Source organism: Pundamilia nyererei, unplaced genomic scaffold (genome assembly GCF_000239375.1).
Source record: "Pundamilia nyererei isolate P.nyererei 1_Seehausen unplaced genomic scaffold, PunNye1.0 scaffold00115, whole genome shotgun sequence".
NCBI lineage: Eukaryota > Metazoa > Chordata > Actinopteri > Cichliformes > Cichlidae > Pundamilia > Pundamilia nyererei.
Genome location: NW_005187516.1, coordinates 342,935 through 359,892, shown reverse-complemented (window position 1 = coordinate 359,892; position 16,958 = coordinate 342,935). Strand labels below are relative to the sequence as shown.

The following is a 16,958-nucleotide window of genomic DNA, read 5'->3' as shown; positions in this document are numbered from 1 at the left end:
GGGGGATCCTTCTGTTTGGACTTCTACCTGTACCTCTGTGGGTACTCCAGCTTCCTTCCACAGTCCAAAGACATGTATATTAGGTTAACTGGTAATAACTGGTGATTCTGAACTGGCCTTAGGTGTGACTGTAAGCATGAAAGGTTGCCTGTCTCCCTGTGTTGATGGCGAGGTGTTTCCCGCCTCTCGCCCCAGCATGTCTGCAAAGAAAACGGATGGGTGACCTTTTTGCAGTTCAGAAAATTTTAATGAATTTAATCATCATAAATCATAAAAAAAAAATACAACAGATTTATTTTCAAAGCAAAAGCAATATTTGAATTAATTCAAAATAAAAGAAAATAGTGTATTTTATTTTATAGGACCTTGCATAGTATGTAGTGTGCCTGCTCAAGGCAAGCCAAGAGGTGCTTAGGCATCAGGGGACAGCAGCCATGTGACCGTGGTTTCAGGGATTGGTTTAGTGCAGATGTGACATCAGCAAGCCTCCCACTCCCTCCCTCCGCCCCTCTCTCCCCTGGTCTTTCTCTGCCTCTCTCTGCCCCTCTATCTCTCTGTAGCGCTCTGTTTTTTCTCCCTCTGCCTTTCCTCAGCATCCCCCCTCTCAGCGATGGCGTGTGTCAGTGCCGCTCGGCCGTCTGTGGCCTAACGCACACAGAGAGGACCCCTATTCCTCTCCCGATTTGCAGCGCATTCCTCGGGTGTCTCTTCTCCCTGTGTCCTTCACCGCTCCTGCTGCCTTGCAGCTCCCACCCCGCCTCCCCGTGCGGGTGTCTGGGAGTCGGGCCCTCGGGGGTGGAGGAAATCAACATCGTGCTTCGCTGGGGAGCTGTGCAGAATTAGCTATGCCCTGCCCAGGCATCTTTTGACCGGTCGGATTCCTCCATTTCTGCCCGCTTGCAATCCAGAGGGCAGCGTAGGATGAAAATCTGCAATCATGATGCAAGGTAAGTGATGTGTGCACTCCTTTTATTTTCCACGTCCTGTTTCTCAGCGTCCTCCTCCTGCCCTCTTGTGTCCTGCTGGGCCATTAAAAAAAGTGAATGCAGTGATGTGATCTGTCATGCCGTGCGGACCTCTGGTACGACTGAGCTGTATGCATGACCAGTGTGACAATGTGGCTATTGTGAGTACTTGTGCGTATGCGTGTGTGTGTGTGTGTGTGTAAGATTTATAGAAAGGTAGCTGTAATGCCTGAGAAGATGTTTGTGGTGTAGAAAGGGGGAGCTGCCATTCACAGTGGTAAAGTGTGTACAGAGTAATGTCCTTTTGGGTTTGTGTTTGTTTTTGCGTGTGCCTGTGTGTGTATGTGTGTGTGCATGCTAATCTTGCAGTTATGTCATATAAATGTGTATGTAAGGAGACACGTGACCACTCCAAGTAGCTGTACTCATTCATTACTACTAGCTGTTGCTATCAGGTGATCCTTCAGCCTCAGAGCATTTAGTGCATGTCTCATATAAACTGAAGTAAAGGATGCTGTCCTACAGTTAGGTGAAGTACATTATAAACCATCCTGCTCTGCATGAGAGATGCTGGGTCTTTATCATCCATTTGTGCCTACGTGGTAATGGAAGGTGGCTATTATTAGCAGAGGGCCTGAAGTCAACCTAACATGATATTGTACTCGGTTCACAAGCTGGAGGAAACTCACACAGATGTCACAAGCTCACCGTAGCCTTTGTTAGTTACATGTGCACACACTGTTAGCATGTAGTTAGTGACATTTAGTGAGGTCTGGACTAAAATATAGGTGTAGTAATATGCTTCTTGGGCTTAAGATAAAATGTACAGGTCCTCTCTATAAATCAGAATCATTGATTGCAGTAGTGTGGGCAGTAATCTTGGCCAGGTGGCCTATTTGTACTAGAAGTTTATGCTTTAAAGACCACATTGCTAGTTTTACAAGTTTCAGACACTTAAAAAAATGTAATTCCTGCTGATCATTTTCCATGGCATACCATAAGGTATCAAATTGATCTTTTCTTCCAGGCAGGAGTAAATGTCAGGAGTGTATAAAAATCAACTTGCAGAAACTTGAAACCTACTTGAGATAGGGCTGGAAGCGCGTAAAAAGAAGAAAACCAAGGGAGTGGGTGGAAAGGATGGACGTCGTGGAAAGGGCAGAATTTATTGTCTGCTAACATAAAGTTAAGCTACTGTAAGAAACTGTAAATATCTAAAATACTGAACAAAAGTCAGAGGATAAGATGTGAAGAGAATGCAGAGAAAACCTGTTCAAACTGCTCATCGGAGCAGAACTGTTCTTTTTCCTTCTTTATTTGAAACCTCCTCTGTGTCACTGGTAACAGCGGCATGCTAGTTGAGCTACACGCAACTGACAACCAAGATAGCTGACTAGCTGTTTGTTTTAGGGATTTACACAAATTATGGATGCCATTCTTCTGTTTATCGAGGTTTGCGTTTATACAAACTGTGTCATAGTCTGAAAGAACTTGACAGTGAATCCAAGGCATCGTTCTTGACAATACTTTGTCTAAAAACATTAGTCAGTTTCCACTGTGAACATTTCTCCTACAGCTTTAGTCTTATCATCTTTCCTAGATGCAGTTTCCTTTGTTGTAAATAACTATGTGTAGATGTCAGTGTGTAGCTTTCTTCTTGAGCTTCCAGCTGTATCATCTGCTAATTAACTGTGTAAAATGTAGAACAACAGTATATAGTAGAGAAGAGACTACAAGCTGCAGAACAGACACTGCAAGGATACCTGAGGTTAAATTTGGTCATATTAAGAAAATGATATAGCTGTAAAAAGGCTGAAAGTCTTATAGCACATTACCAATAAATGCAAATCCATTTGTATTTCACGTGCAGAGTAAAAAAAACCCCAAAATAACTTGAATTTTAATCCTCGATTTTGAAAGTGGAATAATGGCACTATAGGGAAGTTACATAGTTAAATTATCAGCAGTAATGTGAAGAACATGTTATTTGTGAGTAAGTAGGGTGACGTGTGAATCCATCACTTTGGTCCTTGGAAATGTTTTGCAGAATTGTGTCTAAAGATTGTGTGTCTGTGAGTTGGCATGAAGGAGACCCTAACTCAACTATATTTACAGCTAGTATCATTAATTAGTATGATGCCTCTGTTTAATGAGGCTCTCCTCAGGCAAACTCTGTAAATGGGTTACAAAAACAACACAGTCCTGCTGTGACGCACAGTGTGATCTGCATCGCTTTGCAGTCAGTCTGACCAGACCTCTTGTACTCGCTCGGCGTGTCATACGTAGTCGTTCAACAGGTTTGTTACTCATCAGTGTTGGGACTGATCTTTACCAACAATGTCACATGCAGGTTAGGACTGGAGAGAAGAATCGTGGTACAGACCTGTGATTGACTAACAAAGAGACAGGATGCAGGAATAATATTTGCCAGTCGAGCCACTAATACGTCACATCACAGACCCTGTCAGAAGAACGTGAATGCTACTGATTAACATTTATAATATTTGTTAGGATTTAAGTATGAGTGAAGGTAATCACCACATCAGTGACTCGGTATTCATTTAATTTTGAAATGAGTTTCTCCTGTTTTGTGTTTATCTTAACGACACAATATCTGTGACATGAATTAAAAAAGTAAGGCGCAAAAAAAAAAAAAATTAAAAGCGGTAAGTCTGTTTAGAAAATGTGATCCAGTTTAAAGCACAGCATGCAGATTACACAAAGGGATGATGAGCAGAGCAACACACAAACGGTATCAGCTGCTTCTGAGTGGCACAAAATGTTCATCCTCCCAACTGTTCATCACACGTGTCCCTGTCGCTCTGGATTTGACTATCAACTGCGCTCACTTCTTCTAAAACACAGTTATGCAAACCTGTCGGTTGCTTATTTGGGGGGGGGGAAAGAAAATGCGTGCACACGCACTCAAACTCACACTCAAACACACACTTTTTTTTTTTTTAAAGAAAACTGCTCTTTGTCAGAATTTGTGTAAGGTGTCTTTCAAAGATTTTTAAGTGGAGTGCATTTAACTTTACACTTATTCAGACTTTTTATTTAAGTGAAAAGTTACATGTTATAGTGTAATAGTACGCAAGTCAAAATACATTAAAATACCTAAAGTCACTCATCTTGGTTAACTGCACTTTCTGGAATATAAGTACGTTGAATTATTGAGCCAGAATAAGTGATTCATTACTGTGACTATCACAGTAAGCGCTCTAGACCAGTGATGTTGGACTGGAGCACTTTTGACCCATTAATTCACTCATTAAACAAAAGAGTACTTTATCTTTAATTATACCAGCAAACAGCCTTCATAGATAACACCCAGAGAATTTTTGTTTAGCATGTTAGCTAATTCTCTCCGCTTTGTATTACTAATTAGAGAATGTTAGCATGCTAACATTTTATGCTTTAATTTGCTAACATGTTAATAGATGTGATGAACTCCAAACATCAGAATGCTAACACTGTAAATGCACTTTAAGCTAAAGTTATTATTAGTCAGGCCTAGGTAGCCTCACGGACCTGTTAGCATGCTAGCATGGCTATAGACTTGATGTAATTTTTAAATCAATACACTCCTGCAGCATGGAGCATCATTAAACAACCTCCAGTTATTTTTATTGTCAGTTGATAATAAGTGCTCCAAATTACATTTGCATACAGCATGTTCTGTGTCCTAATCATTTCAAAAACCTTTGAAAAATCACCATAAGGTGAAACAGAAAAAACGTTTTTCTTTGTGTTTATCGTTCTGATTGCATCGCTGCATGTTGCCAGCCGACAGTGCTGCAGGACTTTTGGCATTCAGTTTGGCTGATGGGACGCTGTACTAGATCCCTGGCTGCTCTGCTCTGAATCGTGCTAATGAAGTGAACACATTGATCAACGGTTGTTCATTTTTTCTTAACAGCCTACATAGTCAGGAAGGGGACACTGCTTCGTTTTATGTGGAGGCTCTCTCCAGATTGCCTGGGGTTTGTTCCAAATCAATACGTTAATTTTTATCTCCGTATTGGGGTTACTGTAACTTCTCTGTATCCACTAGCCCGTACTCATCCCCAGGCTCTTATACATCCAGCCCATTACTCTTCTTTGTTATTTGCTTTCAAGTGCATTTTAATGTCTAGATAGTTAATTTTATATTTGGCTATAACAACTTCAAATGAGTTCTTAATGATAATGTTCACGCGCTCCTTTCCTGTGTGTGTTTCGATGCTAGGACTGAAAAACCGAACCAGGAAAGCCCTGGGCTTACGAAAGAAAGACAAGGACAAAGAAACAACGTGAGTTTCCTCAGACACTCACTGGTAACAGGAGAAAATCCCTAAAACACTTTGAGAACTCATTGGTTTGAGAATGTGAATGCATAGAGATGTAAAACAACCCAAACTACTGCTATGACACTAATAAAGTTCTTGTTGGATTTATAAAATTATAGGAAATTTTGTGCTATAGGTCTATGCGGTACCTGCAAAAGATACCAAAAATAATCTGAGTACCACAACATGGGTATTTTACATTAAATAATTTAAAACAAGACCCACTTTTTTAAAACCACATACAAATGAAGAAAAATCTACTGGTATACTGGTACCTAATTTTTCCATCTGCTTGTTTTGTCAAACAGGAGCTCACCTGACAAAGAAGGAAGTGGAAGTGGAAAGAAAGGAAGCGTACGTAAATACACAATGAAAGTGTTTCCTTTAATTTACCTGGGTTTTTTTGGCCCTCTAAGTGTTTGTGACTGTTTAACAGAGGAAACTATACCTAGGAGATTATAACAGCACAACAGGAAACTACAGCACAGTGACTTTAACAAGATTTAAACGGATTAGTTGGAGGTCTCTTCCTGTTAAAAGGTAGTTTTTCTGCACCGCTGTTTCCAAGTGTTGCTTTTTGGGGATAAAAATTTCATTTGGGTTCTTTCTTTACCTGGACATATAAACACTTTGGGAAGACTGTTAACTGGTGCTATGAATAAAATTACATTTAACTGAACCGGGCCTGCAGCAATAATTTATTCTGATTATGGTACATTAAAAAAAATCTAAAAGTATATTAACAAAATATAATTTTTGATATTAAAAGAATTTTAGTTTAACGTCATAAGCTTTTATCGTTTTGCCTTCTTTATGATCTCCGTTTTGATAGAAAAAGGCCAACGGGGCTCCCAATGGTTTCTATGGGGAGATTGATTGGGACAGATATGTAAGTATCCACAGCCTACACCTGCACATTTTCTCTCTTTGTCTCTCTTTTTGCATGGACTCTGCAGCTCTGGCATTGGAAATACTTGCAGTGCTGTGCTGTGCAATCAGTGTCATGTGACGCTAGGTTTAAAATTACAGAGTAAAGGGTACAAATGTGTGTGAGTTATGGCGGTGCATAATCTGTGAGTCAGCAGGAGCTTCATCTACCAAGTGGAACGTCTCCAGCAAGACATCTGTGAAATCTAATCTGCATTTCTATGCGCTGCTGAAGAGTTTGAGAGTGGCTAGAAACGACTGTCACCATTTCCCTCTCGCTGTCTCTCTTTTGCAGGCCTCTCCTGATGTAGATGAGGAGGGCTTCAGCCTCCGGCCTGGTGACGAGGGTGATGATATCCTTTTAGTCAGAAGGAGAAGTAGCACTCTTAGGAGTCTTTGCCAGCAAAAACTATTGATCTGTTTGGCTTTGTGACTCATTGGTTGAGTGCTTCTCAGCATTAAATAGGCCAAATCCCTGCGTATGTGCACCCCTGCTGCAAGGCAGCCGGACACAGCCACATTAGGTCGAACCGGCTTTACAATTGTCGCTAAACCACAGTTCTCATTAACCACTGACGCTCAGTTCTGCTCCCACAGGTGTCAGCAGTGGGAGTATATGTTTGAACTGGATTCATAGATAGTTGACACTGTGGAGACCTTCCCTGAGCAGGAAGATTTAGTGGAGGCGGAGAAGGAGTGTCAGTTACAGCAGTTGTAATACTGGTAACTGGGACACAGAATGGATATCTCACTCCTGTCCTGCACCGTTGTCCTTGCTTTAAATGCTACAGAAGGTTGAACTATCTGCATTTTTGTACAGCATGTTGTACTTCCTCCTCTTTGCCCTTTACAAGTGTTCACCAGCCTCCAAAGAAAAGCACTTTTTCTCGTCCAGCGACTCAGAGGATGATGAGGACAGCAAAAAAAAGTTCAAAATTAAGATCAAGCCGCTGGTGTCAGACAGTGCCAAGTGTGTGCTTCCATCCATGGACGAGCTAAAAGCGTCAGTGGGAGGCCTGGCGCTGTCCCCGTCTCTGGTGAGTGCTGCTGATCTGCAGTCCTGTTCTGCTGCACAGTTGTGAAGAGCACAATAGTCACGCTCAATGCAGTTCATATACTTTACCAGCTGCTAATTTCTCTCAAATCTGTTTGACTCTCTGCCTGCGCTTGTCTTTTCTTCTCACTTATTTGCTGCCCTCTTGTAGAGGAGAAGTCCGGTAAGCCTGTCACACATTTTCACATCTGTATCAGCACCCTGACAGATGGCATGAGATGTGGTGAAAACGCTTGATAACGTGTTCCCTCCTGTCGTAGTGATCTCGTAGACTGTCTTCGCTGGCTTTTTTTTTCCTGGATGCACTTTCTTTCCCAACCTCACTGCCTCACAAAAATCACAACTTTCTTTTTCTTCTTGCTTCTGTTCCTTCAGTTTTTTCCTGCTCAGCGACAGCTCTACTTAAACCTTTGTGGCAAAGCGTGTGCGTTACATAATGCAAAGCAAACCTAACACACATACAGTTCCAAACCCGTTGATCTAGAGACCCTGCTGTCTTCGGTGTGAGGCTGTGTGCGTGCTGATTGTAGGTGATGCTCGTATTGTCCGCATAATCTCCAGGGAGTTACGGCTCATGCTGCATTATTGAGGCTTTGCGGTTAAAGTAAAGAGATGCGGTGTGTGTAGTTGTAGTTAGTGTCCATTTGACTGATTTGTCACTCACTCTCTGACCCAGGTCTGTTCTCTCTTCCTTTTTGCTGGTCTCAGAGACGCAGTCCGGTAAGTTTTCCCTCTGCTGGCTGTTTTACCACTGATAGCCCCAAATGCAGCTTTCTGATCTCCGCTGCCTTACTCTGTACAATGCAGAAAATAAAGAGAAACATTTTTACCTCAGGCTGTAGTGCTGTTCATCCGTTGTTTAGTTAGCGAGTTGCCTTGTCCACCAGAGATACCGACGGGAGAAATTTCCGCCTTCTCATGAATACGTGACACTTGACTTTTGCCTCTCAAAGCTCCAAAAAATGTACCACAGCTCTGCAGAAGGGGTACGCCATTAATGTTTACACCTTGTCATGCTGTCATGTCAGCATGAGCCTCCCATCACGGGTAGATGCACACTTCCCTCTGCTGACTGACACAGTTAGCATGTGTGCTTCATTCACGAAAAGACTCACAAGAAAGTATGTATATTTTTCTGATGATCATTTCTGGAAGGAGGCATTTCTGCTTTTCAGATGCTTTTTTTTTTTCGAATGGAGTTGGTAGTTATGATTTGGCAGCACTGGACAAAGCACAGACTTCTCAAGCTGATGTCTCCAATTCTGTTCAAGTCACACCAAAACTATCAAGACTGATGAAGAGCACTTAAGCCAGAGGAGTAATACACAAATTAGATTTCCTATAATCGTACTGTGTTTTGATATAATAAGAAAGAAGAACATCTTAAAGGACTGAAGATCATGTGTATTTGTATACGGTGTATAATATGATCTGTAGCCTTACTTTTTCTTTTGTTTGGATTTCTTTTTTTTTTCTTTTCTTTTTTTGCAGGGGCAGATGAAAAGGAACTTGTCCTGTAAGTACACATCTCTAAAAATCACTTTTTAAAATTCCTCCCGTATTCCTGTACTTGTGCTCATAACCACATTGCTACTGCACGCATATTAAAGAGGATATATTATGCTCGTACCCAGCTATTTGAGGAGCTTTGCATGACTCAGGGTTCAAAATAATCATTATTTAACTTATTCTAAGCGTCTGTGTAGTCATTTTTTTAAATTCTATGTCTGAAACAAGCCTTTTAAGCATCTCTTCCTTTAAACCAACTTTCTTCTGATTGGCTGCCACTTGTGAAAAAAAGGTTTGAACAGTTGGTGGATGGGACTTCTCCACTCCTAACCAGAACAACATAACAGTAGTCTCAGCAGAGCAGGAGCTGAGCGTTTGTTAATTTTCTTATAGGTGAGGAGATCGCTAGACCCAGACGCTCAACCCCGATACCGAGTCCTGCCCCAGAGACGCAAAGGTCTGTCATCCTTTTAGCAATGTTGGCAAATTAAACGCTTCTTTCATTAAGATGGTATGCTATTGCTCTGCTTCAGATGTCCCTTGAGCAGCTATGTGTGCTATTTTTTTACTTGTTGCATGTGTTTTTTTGCAGTGACAGGCTGTCACAGAACACTCCTGCCTTCTTTGAGCTGCCTTTAGAGAGAAAATATGCCAGATATGACGGTCAGTCCTCCATTGATTGGATATAACTTTACCCAAATGAATAAACTCCCTTTACAAAGGTGACACTGTTCCCCCCTTTATCCAATGACAGTGGTACCTTCGGATGCGTGGGGAGATTCTAGACCCCGATCAGAATCACAGCTGAGCAGAAGTTTTCCAACAGGGGGTGAGCAAACATGAGTGAACTTTATCTCTGTTGTAATTTGTGTTTCTAAAGAAGTTGTGCTGACCTTGAATTGTTGCACCTGTCGCAGCTCCGCCTCCACTCCCTCCAAAAAACATTCCATCGAGAAGTCACTACGGCTATCCTTCAGAATCTGCTGGTAAATTTATTTTCAAACATCAGTCAAGAATATAGTTAGATCAGTCAGCTGTGATCTCACTTCTCCAATATACTCTTTGCAGCCGATCTACCCAATGGGAGGGCGGCTCGCAGTTCGGCACCAATCTACCTGAATGTCCTCTCCCCAGCCTCTTACCGAGGCTCCCCTGCCCCCGACCTAGACGACGTCTTTGGACCCACGAGTGAGGACACCATGTCTCCCAGATGGGTTACTTTCACTGATGACAGGCCCCCACCGCCTGATGAACCGGCTCCACCTCCGCCACCGGACTCTCCTCCGCCAGACACACCTTCATCCACCCCTTCCACCCCCTGCCTCTCGCCTGGACCACCTCCAAACGAACCTCCACCTTCACCTCCACCATTTTCCCCTGGGTCTCCTCCTCGTTTCACTCCGCCAGACTCGCCTCCCTCCATCCTACTCGGACCTCCTCCGCCAGATGAACCCGCCCCTCCTCTGCCCCCAGAATTCTCCCCCTCTAATTCCCCTCCTGGGTGCCCTGAAGAGGATGCTATTGATGAGGAGATGCTGCAGTTTGCAGAGTACTCTTCCTCCCCTGCCCCCATTAGCCCTGTGCCTCCTCTGCCAGCGGAGCGTAGATCCCCTCGTGCTGGAGTCACATCTCCGCTGGTCCTTGGGGGTTTAGGGGGTAAGAGGACTCCAGAAGGTGTAAACCTGAGAGAAGATGTACCAGACTTTGTGGGTTCCCCCAGAGAGCTGACGCCAAGCTTCAGGGGCACGCCACCTCCTCTTCCTCCAACTACCTACAGGTCTATCATGTCTTCCCCGGGACCCTACTCAGGCAGCAGTGAGTACTCTTGTGTTGCTGCAAACACGCACAGTGGCCTCTTCGAGATTCATTTACACCAAGCACGATTAATGTTTTTTATTTAAATTCTGCAGTGTCCTTTAATTTTGTTTGCTTTGAAAAAAGTGAGAATGACGAGGCCACCAGCACAGCCACAAAAATAAAAATCACAGAGATGAGCAGGTCAAACTTTAGTGACATCTAGTGTTGTGATTCTGAAATGACAGCGTTTTGTTTGTAGTGCATAACAGGTCTTATCTTTCCAGAAATATAATGTTGATATTTTAAAGGGGGACTGCTGAGAATGCTTAAATGGTCTTGTTTAACATATACCATCATTCAACTGGTGAATACCGAGAACAAGCATCCCACATCAGACCAGTATGAAAATTACAGGATGCTTTCTATCAGCACAGAGATCAAGCGGTAACGTCTTCCTACAGATTTTTTCCCCCCCGTGAATCAGAAGAACACCTACAAAAATCTCAACAGCAATTTTATTTCATGCCAGAACCAACCAGAGTCTCGCACAACAGTTTCTCTCCAAACACAGCTGATAGAAGGGAAGTGCGGCAATAAAAATCTCCGTCACTGTGAACTGAAGGCTGTGCTAACCACAGACACTGGTATGTGCCACAGGCCCCTCATCTCCAGCTCGTCCTACCACACCTCAGTCTCGAGGCAGCCCAGTCCCTCCGCCTCCTCCTCCTCGTCCGTCCTCCCGACCAAAGCTGCCCCCGGGGAAACCGATCACAGACCTGGTATGTGGGAAAAGCCCTTTCTTTTCTTTTACCCTCTCTCTCTCCCCCTCATTTATCTTTTGTTCCTGAGACTGTGTTTTTTCATTCTGAACAAAATAACTTGTGTTACATCTCCAGACCCGGCCATTCAGTCCGCCAGTTTCAAGCAGCCCCCCGCCTTTTGCCCCCCTGGCCCGGGCAGAGAGCTCTTCATCAATCTCCTCCATTACCTCACAGAGTGCAGCGTCCACCCCAACTTTAGGAAGGGACCTCAACTTGTCCACCACAGGTATGCTACCAGCAAGATGGCTGTCATGCTCGTCTCTGCGGCTTAGCTGCGCATCTCAGTCCACATGTTGTCTGTCACTCATCGTGTCCTTGCCTCACAGTCTTGTCCCTCTCCATGATTCTCTCTTCCTGATGTCTCTGCTCACTCAGAGGCCTCGCAGCCTCTGGTATGGTTTGACCACGGCAGGTTTTATTTAGCTTTTGAAGGTGAGTTGAGCTATAGTGCTGCTGTAGTGACACCAGTGCATGCACTGTACGCACCTGCCCCGTTTCTTTACTGGCTGTGTCCACAAGAGTGCTGCCACCCATCCCCATCTCCTGCTCACTTACTTAGAATCCAGATCCATGATCGAGGCTTTGGTTTTGCTTTAATTGTTTTTGAATTATTCTGTCCTCTGTGTGTGAAACCTACTTTCAGGCAAGTAAGATATAACCCAACTACGGTTTTATAAGGAGATGTTATAGCAGTGTCACTTGTGTTTATGTGTGTTTTAGGGTGCTCCAGAGGTCCCAGTCCACTCACCATGGGACCCCAAGACACTCTGCCAGTGGCAGCTGCCTTCACAGAAACCATCAATGCCTACTTTAAAGGCGCTGACCCCAGCAAGTAGGCTTACATTAAAAATGCACTGACATCATGTCAGCATGGATTTATGCTAAAACTGAAACACTGCACTGCTAATAATTGCAGACAGGGGAATGTTTCTAAGGCAGACGGGGCTAGGTTGTTTTAAGCCTAATTAGGTTCTTTGTATTCAGGGGATCTGTGAGCTTTATATTTTGTTTAGTTTGAGTCCTCTCTCTGCCTCAGATGTGTTGTGAAGATCACAGGGGAGATGGTGCTGTCCTTCCCCGCTGGCATAACCAGGCACTTTGCGAGCCACCCAGCTCAACCTATCCTCACTTTTAGCATCAGCAACTACAACCGACTGGAGCAGGTCCTCCCTAATCCACAGCTGCTGTGCTGGTAAGATGAAGATTACAGACAAACATATATACTGGAGCGGACAGTTGCCCATTTTTATAGTCCAAACAAAAGAGATTCATAGTGTTACTTCATGCTGGCTGAATCAAAGATGTTCCTCTCATCCCTTAGTGATTCCACTACAGACAGTGTAGACAGAAAGGAGTTCTGGGTAAATATGCCAAACTTGATTAGCCATCTAAAGAAAGTGGCTGAACAGAAGCCTCAGGCGACATACTACAATGTGGATATGATCAAGTATCAGGTATATAATATCCGTTAATATTCACGGATGTGTTTTTATATTTTTTTTCTATCTATCCAGTTATCTCACTGTCTTCTTTGTCTTTGCCATTTAGGTCTCAGCAGACGGGATCCAGTCCACTCCTTTGAACCTGGCAGTGAGCTGGCGTGGCGATGGCACCAACATAGACCTTAGAATAGACTACAAATACAACACGGAGGCTCTGGCTGCCCCGGTGCCGCTTCACGACATCAACTTCCTGGTTCCTGTTGATGGAGGCATTGCCAAACTACAGGCCATGATCCCACCTGCCACCTGGTGAGGATTCCTGGTGACAAGGACTCTTAGTATGTGGTCGTATTGAGATGCTAAGGCCGAGCTAGTATTGTAAACTGAACAAACTGACGTGTATGTTAGTGCATCAACCGTCTACCTTTTACCATCTATTTGTAGAAACTAGGCTATATTATTTTCATACTCTGTATTTATATAAGTCTGTATTATTGATATGCACTGCATTCATAGTATTATTATATCTGCTGTTTAGAGTACATGTGAGAGAGTAACATGTAACATGGAATTTCTTTCCTCATATAGGAATCCGGAGCAGCAGACAATACAGTGGAAAATCCCAAGCCTGTCTCACAGGTCTGAGAATGGAGGCAAGTATTCATTTTTGCCATGTTCATAATATTTAACATTTTTAATTTCTACTTCATCTTCTTCTTCTTTGGATTTTAAAAGTAAAATCTTTTGGTCCCGTTACACAAATATCACATGTCTGGCAGGAGTAGGGGCTCTCCTGGGCCGGTTCCAGATGATCGAGGGTCCCTGTAAACCCTCCCAGCTGACAGTCCAGTTCACAAGCGAAGGAAGCACTCTGTCAGGCTGTGACATCCAGCTGGTCGGGACTGGCTACCGGCTATCATTGGTCAAGAAGAGATTTGCTGCAGGTCAGTTTAAGCATCAGAAACAGTGGCTGACTGTCTTCAGTCTGTGGTTTGTTAATATAAATGCACACGGACACTTCCCAACTATCTGACATGTCTTATTGTGTTTCACAGGGAAATATTTGGCAGATAATTAGCGGACCTGTTTGCGAACAGAACCAAGAAAATCAATGGCTTTTGACTGTGAAGACTATGGATCATCCCATGTTTAGTGCATTTGAAAATTTATCTTTAGGAGCCATTAGATTTAATGGCTGGAGTTCATTAGAGTAACAGATAACAACACAGAGGTGAAATGTGACATTCTCGGTCAACTGACTGCTGCTGAGTTTATGCAAGTAAATACAAGTCATTAGTTTTGTGCACTTGGAACACTTATGAGCTTATATAGAGTAACGTTTAGGGAAACCCCAAGTCTATGTTCTTGTTAACTTAAAAATAATTGTGGATTTCATACAGTGATCCAGCTTTATTTGTTCTATTTTCCTCTTGTTTCACGGGTTATCACTTCGAATGCACTCTTAAAGATGATGTGAATAATTTGTATGACAAAACAATCTTAAACGAGGTGGAAAAGATGGAAAACGTTTTAACATAGGTTTGCTTTGCAGATGTATTCCAATTAGTTATAGTCACATGGTACTGTCTGATTTGCACTGCCACCTTTAAATCAGATGTTTTTTGTTTATTTTCAACATGTGTGACTGTCGTGATTGTTGTCCAAGCAGAATGTATTCCTCTGTGTGGACAGCTTTGACACCGTCATATCCCTTTTATCTGTCTTATGATTAAAGGTGACAGTTTAAAATGACCTGCAGCACTGGAAGAACATCAGCACTATGAATCCTAAGGTGCTCTTGACATGGAATTATGTTTGCGCCTCAGTCCTGGGAACTTTAGGGAACAATTTGATCATGGGTCATGATCATTTCCTTCTAGCACATAAATTCGATTTTGTAGGGAAACTTGTCACAATAATAATTAGAGCAAATAAAACTGTTTGCTCTATGATTTGTATGCTTGATCCATTTAATCATCATAAGCCCACGGTAACCAAGATCCAAACTTAATGCTATTTTGCTTCCTTAGACTGAATGAACCATTTTGACTTGGTTAGCAAAGTTACATTTTGATTTATAGTCGTCGTGAGTGTTTTGGATTATTGGAGCTATATTTGTGGCCATATTTGTATGACAGGGTTGCGGGCTAAGTTCGCTGTAGGTTCACTCAAGTAATATAGAGCAGAGACTTCTAGGACATGATGTGCAACATGGCAGGAGATTTGGCAGATGGCTCAGAGAATGATCAAAAAGACACCCACATGCACGACGGGTCCAGTTCCTATTAACTGAGGTGGTGCCTTGCAGAAAACGAGTGGCATAGTTAGTCCACTGAGGACACCACTGTCATTGGAAATGAAAAGTTTTTTTTACTAAACTGTAAATGTTAACGGTGGAAATCACCAGACGGTTGGGTGAAAGTCACATATCTGTTGATGTCTTCACAGACAAATTCACATTTGAGCCGATGTGAGTTTACTAACTAACGTTATCTCAGGATGATGGTGGTTGAGCTGAGCGCTTTTGTTCGTAGTATTCAGAGTATTTTCATTCATTTCGTAAAATATCGATATTTGGTGTTTACGTATTGATAAAATACTGCAATAATATGCAGTGTCGATTTTTTTCCCCACCTCCTAGTTTATGGGGATTGACTCATTTTTGGAGGCAGCCTCGAGTGGACGTTAAAGGAACTGCAGTTTTGGTCATTTCAAAGTCAAACATCAGGCCTCAGTTTGTTGAGTGCAAAAGAGTTTCTTTACAAACCACACTTGATGTGCTGGAAAGACTGTGCTCATGGCTGAAGCGCATACATAACGCCATACTTTCACACACACAGCCTTTAAACACTACTACTGGAAGCATTTTTACCATTAACGAGTCGTGTTGGCAGAGAGTTAGAGCAGTGTGACCTGGTGCACAACAAACGCATTGAATTACCACTAAAGGGCAAGTGCAATGTTGAGATACATCAAAGGTCTCACATTACAGGACACAGGTGGAGTTTGTGGTGGTGTTTTGTGGGTAGAATTGCATTATACTGAGCTGACACTTATGTGTGAAGCTGCTACTTTCACTGGGACAGCTTGGGTAATTTATCCAGAAATTATATTAGGAAGTCTAGAGATGCAAGAGTGCCATACACTGAGGAAAAGGACCTTTAAGTTTCCAGAGAAATCTAAAGGGACCAGGGCTATGGATTGTAGGAGTTGCCTTTGATGCTGCTTATAAACTCTGACAATAATCTTTGATGGAGGACATCACAGAGCAATGAAAAGAAGTGTCTATCAAAAAGACAGCACTATTTATTTCCCTGCTTTATTTTCTCCCTTTTCCCACCATGTCGAATAAATGTTTTATCATTTTCTAATAGCAATATTTAAAAGACTTAAGTGTAAAAAGTGTACATAAAAAGCTATGTTTCAAATATTTCTCTGAGCATATGGACGTGTCTGTGATCGTCTCTTGGTTTCTTGATGTCAGCGCTCATAATGCATTTGGTTCTGCGTAACGACACACAACACTCTCTTCATCTAACGTGGGTTTCTTGTAACAAAAAAACAAAGAGAAAAAAAAGAAAGAAAAGGTGTTGATGAATAACTCCAAACAGTGGCGCATGAAATCTGCACCTGTCCATCGCCGGTCTTATCAATGCAATACCACTTTATCCATTTCAGTGAGGTCATGATGTGTGTGTTGTTGTATCAGTGTGCTTTGAGAAGAGACTCCTTTGCCTTCACTTGCGCCTCCATTCTCTATTTTGCTGGTGATGCACCTTCAGAAACTCATTGTCAATCAAATCTGGCATGCGTTCAATGACGTACCCATCCCATGCATCCGATATAGGTGTTTGACATCCTCCTGTGTTTGACTTGCACACAAAAGCACACCTTCAATTTTCTTCATGAAACAAATTGTTGCTTCATGTCACATGTGTGTGTTTCACTTTTTTACAGAGCGTTTCCATGTGTTGACTCACACTTTGGACTCGGGCGAAATTCAGTTCCTTAGAAAAAGAAACATGGCTTTTTTTTGGTTGAGTAAGAACGACTTTTGTTTTTCTTCTGTTGAATATGCTTATATTTTTCTTTGCCTTATTTTTGAGTGTACACTA

The 16,958-nt window shown here is 42.6% G+C and overlaps 1 protein-coding gene across 3 annotated transcripts; it reads left to right on the top strand.

The window, feature by feature from the left end:
* The first annotated feature begins 540 nt into the window (after positions 1 to 540).
* Positions 541 to 15,658, top strand: LOC102197882 (SH3-containing GRB2-like protein 3-interacting protein 1). 3 transcript variants are annotated; one of them, XM_005741895.2, is made up of 24 exons: positions 541 to 947; positions 5,194 to 5,257; positions 5,602 to 5,647; positions 6,126 to 6,182; positions 6,516 to 6,573; positions 7,082 to 7,257; positions 7,426 to 7,437; positions 7,983 to 7,994; positions 8,766 to 8,790; positions 9,177 to 9,240; positions 9,376 to 9,446; positions 9,538 to 9,612; positions 9,701 to 9,769; positions 9,852 to 10,598; positions 11,238 to 11,359; positions 11,477 to 11,627; positions 11,777 to 11,833; positions 12,122 to 12,233; positions 12,438 to 12,593; positions 12,723 to 12,855; positions 12,950 to 13,152; positions 13,432 to 13,496; positions 13,623 to 13,787; positions 13,899 to 15,658. In XM_005741895.2, exons 1-24 carry the CDS (start codon positions 938 to 940, stop codon positions 13,919 to 13,921), a joined length of 2,673 nt encoding a protein of 890 aa, XP_005741952.2. In that variant the 5' UTR covers positions 541 to 937; the 3' UTR covers positions 13,922 to 15,658. The 3 variants fall into 3 exon arrangements, with proteins under 3 accessions (XP_005741952.2, XP_013768579.1, XP_013768580.1); XM_013913125.1 differs by lacking the exon at positions 11,777 to 11,833; XM_013913126.1 differs by lacking the exons at positions 6,126 to 6,182; positions 6,516 to 6,573 and having other exon boundaries at positions 7,075 to 7,257.
* The last annotated feature ends 1,300 nt before the right edge of the window (positions 15,659 to 16,958 follow it).

Bases quoted from the DNA above. Each gene is read 5' to 3' on its own strand.
- LOC102197882 (XM_005741895.2), top strand. The intron at 5,648-6,125 runs GTACGTAAATAC...CCGTTTTGATAG, and splicing joins GAAGTGGAAAGAAAGGAAGC to AAAAAGGCCAACGGGGCTCC. The intron at 8,791-9,176 runs GTAAGTACACAT...ATTTTCTTATAG, and splicing joins GATGAAAAGGAACTTGTCCT to GTGAGGAGATCGCTAGACCC.